This window comes from Taurulus bubalis (genome assembly GCF_910589615.1).
Source record: "Taurulus bubalis genome assembly, chromosome: 1".
In the NCBI taxonomy this organism is placed as follows: domain Eukaryota; kingdom Metazoa; phylum Chordata; class Actinopteri; order Perciformes; family Cottidae; genus Taurulus; species Taurulus bubalis.
In genome coordinates, this window is record NC_136589.1 from 24,055,054 (window position 1) to 24,068,672 (window position 13,619).

General features: G+C 41.2%; 1 protein-coding gene across 1 annotated transcript; it reads left to right on the forward strand.

Moving 5' to 3' along the window:
• Nucleotides 1–1,216: 1,216 nt before the first annotated feature.
• lyn (LYN proto-oncogene, Src family tyrosine kinase) lies at nt 1,217–10,947 on the forward strand (the record flags this gene model as incomplete). The annotated part of the gene is made up of 12 exons (XM_079231764.1): nt 1,217–1,351; nt 1,880–1,922; nt 3,414–3,519; nt 4,294–4,392; nt 4,842–4,945; nt 5,040–5,189; nt 5,447–5,599; nt 7,320–7,502; nt 8,440–8,516; nt 9,466–9,619; nt 10,240–10,371; nt 10,745–10,947. The coding sequence occupies 12 exons, from the start codon at nt 1,217–1,219 to the stop codon at nt 10,945–10,947; spliced, it is 1,539 nt and encodes a 512-aa protein (XP_079087890.1).
• Nucleotides 10,948–13,619: the final 2,672 nt, after the last annotated feature.

Here is a 13,619-nt window from a genome sequence, read left to right on the forward strand (position 1 = left end):
CCTTCACATGTCAAACATCCTTCCAGCACATCCTCGTATGAGTACGTCAAACTGATAGAAGCAAATATTTGAATACGGTCAGTTAGTTTAAACACCAAAACTGACACATTCAAGCGGAACCTTATAAAAAACATTTAGAAGAGAGAAAAAAAAGAAAAAAGAAGAGAATGAGGAAGTGAACTGTGCTGTGCAAAAGCAAGAGAGCTGAATGAAGCAAAGCTGGGAAAGTGGCTAAATATTCTCCAATGGGTCCAAAGTTTGAGCAAATATGCCAGATTTTCCCAGGAAAAGAAACACAAGCTTCTCAAACAAAACAAAAACAAATAAAATCAGTTGGTCTTCATTGTTGAGAGCATCCTTATCACATTTCCTCATAGCATTTAACCATAAAATCAATTTATGAGCTTTAGCATGGTGCGTGCTTCCCTTCCTCTTTGACTCCCTTTAAAAGTTAAAGCAAAAAAAGATAATCACTCCTTATCTACAACACCTGCTCTGATATACCAATGTACACACACCTCTGGAGGTTTAGGGTTAAAATGGTTATTTATATATATATATATATATATATATATATATATATATATGTATATATATATATATATATATATATATATATATATGTATATATACGTATGTATGTATGTAAACGTATATGTTACATAACTCAACTTGCATACATAGGTTTCAATATTACTTGCCATTCACTTTTGGTTTCACACAGAACACAAACAGTGGTCTTCTGAGTGAAAGTCCTGTGCAGGTCTATCCGTGAGTGGCCATTAAGGCCTGCTACAGGACACAGCTTCGTGCTACACCCTAAAAACAGTCTTTGTTTGGGTTAGGTTTATGAAAATAACTACGGCCGCGGAGAGGGTCATAGTTTTTAATGGAGGGCACTGCCATATTTTACGCCATGGGAGTGATATTGGAAGCACTGACCAAGCAGGAGCAAAAAAGCCTCTTTTGGAGTTAACATAGCTGTTATATGGTATTTTTTACCCTGGATCTAACATCTGAATCTGTTCTTGTTAGTTCCTCAGTGTCAATGTTTTCCTTTTTGAAAGCATCAAGTGATGAAAAGGTAAAAAAAAAAAAGAAAAAGGTGGTTGGTGGCCAACATTTAGAGTGTTGGTTGCTCCAGCAACTGGAACATGTAAACGTGTAAACACTCGAGCTCATGCTTCCTTTTTCTCACCTCCCCCTGCAAGGCAGTATGGGATGTAATAATTCCATGCTGAGAGACTGTCTGAGCGGTGGTGTGGAGGAGAAGACCGGCCAGCAGACTGTACATACCGACCACACCACGCACTATGTCAGAGACCCCACCTCCAATCCAAAAAGCAGCATCGTAAGTAGTCAGACAGCTGCTTGGAGCGAAACCACAATGAGATACTGATTCATGCTCTCTGAGATATACTTGAGCAGATTTGAGCCCAGAGGTGAAAAGTTGCAGCAATAAAAATCAAGCTTGTTATGTTTGTATTATTATTTTATGTGCACTGGTGAATTATAAATTAAACTAATGGAGAATGTCGTGAAAGTGAGAATATTCAGTTCCAAGGAAGTATTTTTACAAGTCAGATACACCCTTTCTTAATGATTTGGAGAAATAGTGACTCAGATATTTCCTAATGAGCAGAACTTCCCTGTCTCACACAATCACGTCTCGCTGAGGGAAATGAACACATTGTGAAAGACTGTAAAAATAATGGAAGACAGATAGATGGACAAATGGATGAGTGGATTGGTAGATAGATAGAGGGATAGATAGATAGATAGATAATACTATAACTATTGTGTTAGAAGCAGCTGTCTCTGTGAACATGTAACGTTCACACAGTTTCTGACCCTGAAAACTCTTGGTCTGCCTTTGCAGGATAACTCCCTGTTACCGGGTCAGGTGTTCCAGAAGATGGAAGGTATGCCACATTTCTTGTCATGCGTGTTTCTTTTTTCTTTCTTTTGCAAAGGTATTAGTATAAAATCAGGTTGTTGAAAAGCTTTCACATTTGGAAGACAAAAGGCAAAATTAAGGAAGCAGCATGTCTTTGTTATAAAATAGGTTGAACATTTCTATAACCATATAACCACACAACACTCATTGTGAAACATAGCAGCATTCAAGGGGTCGGAGTCAAAGACTAATTTTCATATTATACACACATGTAAAATGAAAGACTTGACATGTCATTAGTTCTGCCTTTGAGGTTATACTTCCCCAGCTTAATGTAAGAGATGGTGGACAAAATCCACCGTCCTCATTTCGTGCTAAACGCTAAAGTTATTAAGCTGAACCTAATATGAGGCCTCAGTGATTTGGCCTGGGTACCTTCCAAAGTTAAGTTTATGATGCTATTGTAAGTCACTTAGCATCATATAACCTGTTTTAGCACTTAATAGCTGACTTAGGAGCTTGTTTAACATTATGTTCGATAATATAGAATACCTCAATAGATACCTTTCTTGTGAATTATGAAGCTTTTATGTTTCTTAGAAATGGCGGTTGCTAACAAGTGGCTAAATGAGACTGCAAAAGCTGAGTGGTGGTGACGAGAAGTCATGCAACAGTTGTGTGTTGCTAGTTCATAGCCTAACGTCAGCTTTTGACTTCTGCCGATTGCATTCACAGTTAAAAAATCATAAAGATTCCCTGAACAATACGTGTAAGTATCACAAACATGCTATCATTTTCTGCTATCTAAAATGCAATGGCTTTTTGTTGAGGGAACCAGTGAGCTGCTGACCTCCAGGTTCACAAAATCTTCACAATGCTTTGGAGCTCTACTGCAGGCGCACACGTGCTACTTCTTCTGTGCCGTGGCTGCTTATTCTTCTCCTTAGTTCATTCTCACAGTTTATCATGATGTTTTCTTTCACATGGCTTTTGTTTATCCTCCATAACAGATGCGACTGAAATGAGCAAATTAGTTGTTTCAGTAACAAGAATCAATGTAATCTGAAAATAATTTAATGTTAAAAAGCTTGTGACCTATCTGGGCTACATTTTCCAGACGAGGTCAACGCAAACCAGTAGGCTAGCATAATGTTCAAATTATGTGGAACCGAAGATGACAACATTGTACATTTCAATTATTAACTTAAAAAAAATAGACAAAAGTATTCTGGTTTGTGCAACTGACTTATAATTAAAAGTATAGATAATTAGTAGTATTGTTGTAATTATATAATAATTATATTATCTATTGTGTTTATCTGTCATGTATAGTTAAGGCTGTCTGGTACCTTATTTGTGGGTTTGTTCATCATATCTTTAACCTTTGTCTCACATCATTGCTTGCCCTAATTATGACCCAGATAGCAATTTTCAGATAGCAGCGGGCCTATTTGTTTTGGCGTGCAGTATTTAACGTTGCCGATATCTTATTTTTTCTTCTGTTTCCTCTCTTTAGAGCAAAGTGGGATTGGTAAAATTGTGATCAGCCTTTACCCATATGAAGCTGTGCATCCCGACGACTTAGGATTCAAGAAAGGAGAAAAGATGAAAATCTTAGAGGAGTGAGTGTCCGACGTCGGCGGTGGCTGATTCGACTTCGAGAAATGTTATTCACCCTTTATATACTGCGGCGTGGGAAAGGGCGAGATTCCACACACGGACGACTACGCGAGCCACAAAATGGAGCACTGTTTTAACTGCACAACACGCGAGGAGACTGTCAGAGTCAGAGAAAGTGAAGATCAAACGTTCAAAAAACATACTAATGTAGAAATGTCAGAAGTACTTGTTCAATTATACCTCAGACATGAGACCAATGCATCAGTTAAAAAGCACTGTCCCTCTTGCTGTACAGTAGGCTCATATCATTGTCATATCATCAAAGGATTCAGTAAAAACTTCATCATCAACAACATATGTATTACCCAGCAATCATCAATGCATATCTGTAAATAACACAATACGTTATTCATTTGATTGAACTCTTTATTTTAATAGTTTATTTAGTTTTTATCATTTTGTTATCGTTAATGACTATTTACAAGAAAAATGTAAACTATGGATATGTAGGGGGATATGTAGCAAATGGCCCCACATAGAATTCATTGTGGGTTCCGAGATAGCTGTCTCGGTCTGCTGCTGTCAGAGGGCCAGCTTTCACTTGGGCCCACGCCTTCACTGTCTATATTTACATTCTTGCTAAAAATGAAACCTAACAGGGGAAATCAGGGTTTGAGGGTCTCGTCTAACACTTCCTTTTCCCTCTGAGAGAACACACTGACTCATAATCGAAGAACAACAAAACTTGTGCTCAGATAGATTGCTGTCTCCTGCAGACACGGGGAGTGGTGGAAGGCGAGGTCACTGGCAACCAACAAAGAAGGATTCATCCCGTGCAACTATGTCGCCCAAACGAACACCATGGAAACAGAGGAGTGAGTAATAAAAAATAAAAAAGTTTTCTTATTAAACAGAATTTTTAAAAGGATGTTTGATTCGAAACAACGCTTTGTTTCCCGCTGGTGATTGTCATCCCAATGGGAATCAGGTTTTGTTGAGTCTGCTTTGTCTTGAAGATCCCTCCAGCGTCCTGTGTTTGGTTTCACCTCCTTGCCTTTTGTGTGCTTTCTGGCCTTTGCTGATCTTCTGCTCCCGGCCTGATTAGTTTCACCTTCTCTTGTCCCCAGACCTCCCACTTCCCAATTTGTCTGTCCCTATTCATTCCTCCTCTGATCCTTCGCTTGTTTGTTTATCATCTGTCTAGTGGCAAAGCTTTGACACAACCCAAGGTGCCATTTGCCGAAAATTGGGTTCGAAAGTTGCAATGAATGTCAAGAAATCAGCGCGTTTCGTGTATTCAAGCGCCTTCCCGCCTTCATTGCAGGTGGTTTTTCAAGGGCATCACGAGGAAGGATGCGGAGAGGCAGCTGCTGGCGCCCGCGAACAAACCTGGCTCTTACCTCATCAGGGAAAGTGAAACATCAAAAGGTATGGGAATCACAACCGGGAGCGACGGAGATTCATTCGACTTCCTTCTGCTTCCTCTTCAATCACTCTCTCTCACTTGCTGATGCTTCCGCAGGAAGTTACTCGTTGTCCATCAGAGACGTGGGCGCCCAGGGGGCAGATTCGGTCAAGCACTATAAAATTAGAACGATGGATGATGGTGGCTATTACATCTCTCCTAAAATCTCCTTCCCCGACATCGGCAGCTTGATCAAAAACTACCGCAGTGAGTGCAGCCGCCGAACAGCCTTTATTCCAAAACTGTCACCCAATCCCTCAAATGTGTTTGGCATCGGCTGTTTTTTGTATTAGTTCCTCAAACCTTTGATGTTTTATTCAAAGCAAATTGACCTCCCAACTCAAGGATGCCTTAGACCTAAGTGGCTGTGTGTGTGTGTGTGTGTGTGTGTGTGTGTGTGTGTGTGTGTGTGTGTGTGTGTGTGTGTGTGTGTGTGTGTGTGTGCGTGTGTGTTTGTGTTCCAGACAAAACGGACGGCCTGTGTCGTAAACTGGAACGTGCATGTGTGAAACCCAAAGCTCAGAAGCCGTGGGATAAAGATGCGTGGGAGATTTCCAAAGATTCTATCAAGATGGTGAGGAAACTCGGAGCCGGCCAGTTCGGAGACGTCTGGATGGGTGAGTAAAGAGTGGAGAGAAAGATCATTCTTTACAATGCACACTTTCAGGAAAGGCTTGTAGTAACTTCCTGCTTATGTTCGAGGCCTGAGCGCTCGCCCGGCTTGCAGATGTGCTGAGCGTGGCAGAGTCTAGACAGATCAGTTGGACAACAAAAGACGTATTACCCAGCAATCATCCTTGCATATCTGCATGGGAGAAAAATACGAAAGAAAATGAGAACTGATTCATCTAATTTAGTATTTCTAAATAGTTTACTTTCGTTTCAAACATTGTTGGATGGACTGTTCCACATGGGCCCCCATGCCTGCATTGGCGATATTTGCGCCTTTGAAAAGCTCACGCATCATGGAATCCACATGTTGCTGTTGTCTTAAGGTGTTACATGTAAACTGTGTATACCATGTAAACCATTACCTCTTGCTCTCACATATCAGTATGTTTACCAAGAAGACAACCTTGACTTTGTGTCTGAGTCAGATTTGACTGAATATCGTATAGAGCACGTTCTTAAAGCTATGCAGACGGCTAAATAAATGAGGCCCGTTTACAGTCGCAGTTTGAAATATCCTGCAAGTGGCGCCTGGGTTTTGGGTGCCTGGTTCAGTCTTGCACATCTGAGGATTTCTAATTCCTTTGTCTCATTTCTGTGAATTTAGGGCCGACGAAGTGAACAACACGGGGAAGTTTCATTTCCCCCAAATTGAAACAAAAATTACTTCCTTCTTTTGTTACCTGTGAGCTGTGCCACAGAGTTTGGGTCAGAACAGAAAAACATGCTCAAATGTGTCCGTGAACGGCGTAAAGGTGGTCCAGGGAGGACCGTCAGTGTCGCCAGTTGATCATTAAGTCTGAAAGGAGATCTGCGTCGCACCTTTAGAAGTGGTGGAGAGAACAGTGTAGAGAGGGACTGGTTTTATGTACAAACCTTGCTGTGGCCAGATAAAAAATGTAAACACAATTGCGGCCGCAATTCTTTGACACGAGAGGGATGTGGCTTAACAAAGGGATGTGATGCTTGTGTTATATATGACTATGGGTAATTCCTGGAATCAGGTCTCTGTTTCATTTGTGATAATGATATTTCTTGAACTACACACAAAAAAAACTAGAACAAATACACAAATTAGTGGTTATTGTTATCTGCACTTGTCCTCTCCTAATATGTAGTTTGGTGTCGGTAGGTGACATGAGCTGCCAGTGCCTATAGTTGTCACAGCAGTGCCATGACTAGTCAGAGACTTGCCACCACTAGGGGGCCAGTAGTCAGAGACTTGCCACAGTCCTGACACCTGACTGACGCCTGCCACACGCTTGCCACAGACTTGCCAATGACACAAAGAGGAGCTCGGCCTAGCTGCAGATTTATTGATTGATTGTCTAAAATCTTGGCTTGATGACGCACCGGAGCCATCCTTCGCATAAACCTTCCTCTTACATTATTAAAAAATTTAGCACTTGGCGTCAGTGAGATGGCAACGTACATTGTAGCAGCACATGTTAAACCTCACCCACGTTTGAGCTTGTTTCAGAGCACACATGCCCCCCTCCATGATTACTTGTGCTGTGTGATGATGTTTTCTGCTGCTACTGAACCTACAACAGTAAATATAGTGCTGCTTCATATGCGTGTTGCCTTCTGTTTTTCTCACGCTCTTATATTTATAGCAACAATATACATGAAAAAAAGAAGAACAAATGTCACCCTCTTCCTTATCAGCTTACTACAACAATGCCACCACAGTGGCGGTGAAGACGCTGAAGCCGGGCACCATGACGGTCGAGGCCTTCATGGACGAGGCCAACGTCATGAAGACGCTGCAGCACGACAGGCTGGTCCGGCTCTACGCAGTCGTCACCAAGACGCCACCCATCTACATCATCACGGAATATATGGCAAACGGTGAGGGAGCTTTGTTCTTTAGCACACACAGCTTTACTATCTGGGGCACCATCTAATATTATATTCTAATATTCAGAAAAAAAGCAGCCTGCATTAAGAAGTGCCGATGTCAGCAGCTTGGTATTGTGATTGTCATTCATGTGACCTCATATTAGTCCTTTGACATATTTCACAGAGACGTGTATGGAAGCCCTGAGGGGCCAGTGAGAAACATTATTTTCAGTTGGACATAAACTGTTTGTCTCCAATGTTTAGGACTTATGAAGTGATGAAAAAAGGGTTTTCAGGATAACCTTTTCTAAGTAAAAGATTAATCTGTTAAAACAGGTGAAAACTGATTTTGGCATTTGATTTTTTGTTATATTTTCCTATTTTTGTCAGGATCATTTAGAATTTTTCTTTTTGTAATACTTATTGTGGCTACAAGAGGCGGAATTGCACCACTATCTCATGTTCTAAAAAAATATGTTTTCTTACAGATAAGTTTTAGTTCCTCCATGCACTCTAAACACAAGGTATATCATGTGTGTGATAGCAAGGTGATAACATATTTATTTTTATTTACCTTTAGAAATCAGAAAAATTAGCCAAGCTAAACTTTTTTCCCCACCTGTTTTATGGATGAAATAAATACAATTTAAGGACATTTGTAAAAATTATAAACCTGTTCTTGTCGTCATAAACACAGGAGAGAAAACAAACTAGATCAGACTTAGAAGATGGATAAACAGAAAGAAAGAAAAATCTCACTTCAACTTGAGTTCCTTAGGATTACTGTAAGGTTTGCACACAAAAAAAACTTGTTTTTCAGAAATGTCATCTGGAAAAAATTTTGTAGATGAAAACTCTCAGCTAACACAGCTACCTATATAAGTAGCCTGTGCAGTACACAACTGTCAAGACACTGACTTTGTTCCTTGTTGTTCCGGGTCTTTAGGGAGCCTCCTAGACTTCCTAAAGAGCGATACAGGATGCAGACTCCAGCTCCCAAAGCTCATCGATTTTTCAGCGCAGGTGATTTGCACTCTGACCACAACATGCTGCTCCCTCTCACGATTGTGAAACCCGACGTAACGTCACCGTTTCCATCGGCGAGCTGAAAGGAGGAACCGTAAACGAAAGCAAGAATCGGACACTTTGCCGTTAAAATGTCCAAAAATTAATAAATAATAAACTAATTATTGTATACTTAGATTTAAATAGAGCAGTTGCTTGATTTTTTCAAGGAAATTATGGAATTATTTGCTGGAAAAAAAGAAGAAAAAAATCACAGAACTGCAAAATAAAGCTTTACTGTAATTTGTCTTCAATTTTTTGCCTTTAACCTGTTTTAACCTGTGCCGCTCTGCGCCTATTATCGGAAGCGAAAATCTTCAACATTTTCTTTTTACGTCTCCTTAATTATCTCCGGAACCACAACGTTGTTTAACTTTATTTAAAGTGCTTACAATACCGCAACCCTTGTGAGAAGAGAAATCTGTTGTAGAAAAATAATTAAAGTAACCGTTAAATGGAGTACTTACGTAATCTCCGACAACCCTACGTCACATGGTTTCACAAGAATCCTTCATAAGTACCCCTTACAACGTCGGATTTCACTAACAAACACTCTGTACACTTGAAAAAGGTGACTCTTGCTCCTTGGTGAGTTTTTGAATGTAATTTAAGGTTGAATGATAAATGATCCATGTAGATTGGTAGATTGTAAACTAAACTAAGCTAAACTAAGCTCAGATAAGCTAAACTAAGCTAATCTAAATTAAGATAAGGTAAGAGGCGTGACCTGGGATGGAGTGAGAATATGAGAGAAAGACATGTTTGTCTGTGAGCTTTAGTAAAACGACAGACACTTTGATTATTTGGTGAGGTTTGGTTTGTACTTCATTAATCCAAAATGTGATGGTGGGATAATGACCGTACCGTGCTGCTCACGCACTCCATATTTTTCTTTGTGCCGTTGCAGATAGCGGAGGGCATGGCGTACATAGAGAAGAAGAACTACATCCACCGAGACCTGAGAGCAGCCAATGTTCTGGTGTCAGAGAGTCTGCTCTGTAAAATAGCTGATTTTGGACTGGCAAGAATCATTGAGGACAACGAATACTGTGCCAGAGAGGGTAAACTGTGCGTGTGTGTGCGTGTGTGTGTGTGTGTGTGTGTGTGTGTGTGTGTGTGTGTGTGTGTGTGTGTGTTTGTTTTCCCCCCCATCACATATGAGCTGACTTCCTGATTGGACACCGAAGACAAGTTCAAATCAAAATCCCCAGCCAGACATTTTTGGTGTCATTTACCAGTAGCTCCACTTTTTTTTAAGCTCAGATCACGTTCCAACACCAATGACCTCAAACCACACACTGGGTCTATTTCCTTCAACACTGACACCAGTCTAGGTCACATTATAGTTTGTGTACAACACTGTGCCCAGAGATACGTAGGAGACAATGTGTGCGTCTCCGTCAAGAGACGAAACCTGATCGATCACTGATCTGAAACCAGGAGACACTGAAGCTACAGTGAAAGGAAAATCATGAATAAACGCAAGTACACAAATAGGATCGGAACCTACCGTTTCATATTGTGTCGACGATATGTCCGACATGTGCAGGAGGAGTGTGTGTTATTTACGTACAGTAGACAGATTCTTATTGTTATTTACTGTGTGTGTGTGTGTGTGTGTGTGTGTGTGTGTGTGTGTGTGTGTATGTGTGTGTGACAATGGACGTGTCCTCTCCCCCAGGAGCTAAATTCCCCATCAAGTGGACCTCTCCGGAGGCCATCAACTACGGTTCTTTCACCATCAAGTCAGACATGTGGTCCTTTGGAGTTCTGCTTTTCGAGATCATAACCTACGGGAAAATCCCGTACCCAGGTGAGCGTTCAGCGGACTGTGTGTATGTGACGTGTCATACTCATCACCACCATAAACTATTAACTACTAACGCATTCGTGCTATTGTGTAGGGCGTTGATCTGCCACTGGACTAATTTCAAGGGTCAAATAGATAAGATAACCCTTTTATTAGTGCCACAGCGGAGGATATGTGCATGAGCAGTAATGGTAGCAGCAATGTAAGCACATATCATACATTAAAAGTGGTATGATGAAGGGTTTTGATGCAGGGCCTCTGCTCGATCACTATGGCGTTACGAAGCTCTACCAACTTCTACCGTCCTGATCACACGTGCGCACACCCAGTACTTTGTGTCCCTCTAAGCACGTCTGGTGTATTCGCTCGTCCTCAGGCATGACCAAAGCGGAGGTGATGTCCTCGGTGCAGCGCGGTTACCGGATGCCTCAACCCGACAACTGTCCCGACGAGCTCTATGAGATCCTGACGTCCTGCTGGAAGCACAAGCCCGAGGACAGGCCCACCTTCGAGTACATGCAGAGCGCCCTGGACGACTTCTACACAGCCACAGAGGGGCAGTACCAGCAGCAGCCGTAGAGAGAAAGAAAGACATTCACTCCAGCTTATGTTTGGGCCTACTTTAGATATGTGTTTTTGTAAGATTTTGTATATATTCTATACGTTTATATAATGCATTTCTTTACTATTTGTTGTTCGGAATATGCAGGATATAGATTCTGAATCATGTTATTGGAGTCCTGTGCCTAAAGCATTCAAATATTTGCACCAAACATATTTAATTTGATGTTTGTGTACGGAGGGACTGAAACAGCTGACATTGCACAAAGAGTTTGCAAAGGCAGGACAAACTGAAGGAGGATCGGTGTTGTGGGTCCTGCACAAACTGAGCAAACGCTTAGCAATCATGTCTTTGACTGAGTTGCCCTGTGACCCTGTGTGTTCACCAAACTGAATGTCCGTCTCCTGGGCCGTGATTAATGGCGGCCTTTTTTCAAAGTAGAAAACTTAAATCCTCTCCGAGCCCTTGTGTGAAAATGGGCATTATATGTTCTGGTGTCCCTTCATAACATTTCCATTGGGTTGATGGTCAAAGAGGGTATGAGAGTAAATCCTCCAACGTGTGTTTGCCGTTTCATTGACCGGTGGAGGGTTGATTGTCTCACTTCATATTGAAGTGCTGTAGTTCTTGCTTATTTGCTTTGTGTCATCTGTTCTTTGTATAATTTCAATGAAGGTATAATCAGAAGCGTAATCTGGATTTTGGAGTTGGTTTGACATTTGATGGCTCTTGATAGTAAAAATAGCTTCAAGTTAGACATAACCTTGAATATACAGAAGGATACTCTATGGCCTCTGTATGGCTGTTATTGGATCCACGAGCGGTTTGTTTGCTATGAATCATTTGAGTTGTATACTTCACATTGATTGGGCATGTGTACATTTTGTATGGATAAGTGTGTATGCAGTAAAGTATATTCTGTGTTTAAGAGTCTTAAGTTTTCACGCTTACCTCCTGACTGATTCTGTTGATTTGAAAAACAACAAAATGATCATACGGTTTTGAAGTCAATTTGTCGCACATCATTGCATTCAAGTTCATCTTCGTGGAGAACGACACAAATAGCTTCATGTCCTTGGTATCAAGAAGCACCCCCTATAAAAGGATAGTTAGATTTACATTTTTGGAGTTTAATATTTTATAATAGTATTCAGAATCCATGTATGACATTCAGTGTATATCCATAACGTCTCGTCTAATGTATGCACCTTCCGCCTAGAAAAATTCCTCGTTTGTGTAAACATTCCTGGCAAATAAACAGTTTCTGATTCTGATTTAAACATGTATTAAAAGCTAGTGATTCTCAAAGACGTGATCTGTTAAATGTTTTTAGAATTTTAGAAGTTTTTAAATTAGAGCAAGGGTTCTTGATCTTTTTGACCTCGGGGCCCAACTTTAAGTACAAAGTGGCCCGGCGCCCATTCAAATATTAACACTGTTTGGTTTAACTAATTGATCTCACTCTTAGTTATTGAATACAAATCAAACCAAGTTAAATCCACCTAAAGTTTAACAAGCAAAAAACCTTCTCAAATAAATTACATGATACAATGTGATCGTCACAAAGACATTTATTTTCCATGTGTATGTAAACCTGCACATACAACAAGACGCCCAACAAGAACAAATCAAGTTAATACAAGAACAAATGTAAAGGCTCCTCAGGCTTATTACCACAAAAATAACCAAAAAATTGATTTTACTCCAGAAAAAAAAAGGAGGGAGAAGCTACAGGATTTTTTGACACGCTACGACTTCCTTTTTATGTCCACCTCTCAATGAGAGACTTGGGCCTGCCTCTCAGAGACAATCAGATCCAGTCTGGGAGGAATGGGGGAAAGGCTCACTCAGAGTCGCCTCCAGTGTTACCCCGAGTCTGTCTCAGGCTTCGGCCTTAGTTGTGACCACACTGGAGAATCCCAATTTACACAGGTGTGTGGTCGTGAATGAGAGAAGGAGTTTCACCGCCCTCAGCGCTAGACACGGGTACTCCTTTGAGACCGCAATCCAGAAGGAGCTCAGGTCCAGTGTGCCCCACTGCAACTCTGCAGTTGCAACTATCCAGAAGCTAGGATTCCAGATGTGAGGGCAAAGCAACATCATTTCCAGTGGGATCCACAGAAAATGGGTCCAAAATCCACATGTGTCCGTCTCCGGGATCGTCGGGAAAGTATTAATCAAATTTCTCTGCCAGTTGTGAGAGGTGCTGAGAGACTGATTCACCGATCTTGACCTGAGGAGTTTTCCAAAATGTCAGACAAAAGTGGAAACATGTCCATCCTCTTTTCCCGGGTCCTCTTAGTCCACAAAGCAAGTTTCCTCTTGAAAGCTAGAACTTTCTCTGCAACAACAAATATGTTGCTATTTCTCCCTTGAAGTGAGACGTTCAGCTGGTTCAGCAGTGAGAAGATGTCACAAAGGTAGGCAAGTTGAGCTGTGAACGTTGTGTCGACATAGTAATGTGCCAGAGGAGATTACATCTCAGTGAGAAAAGAGGAGACCTCGCTTCTCAGTTCAAACAAACGCGTGAGGACCAGTCCTCTTGAGGGCCACCTCACCTCACTGTGACAGAGCAGCTGGACATGATCTGCTTCCATGTCCTCACACAGCTGAGCAAAACATCTGGAACTCACAGCTCTACGTTTAATGAAGTTGATGGTTTCCACACTTACATCCATCACCTCATGGA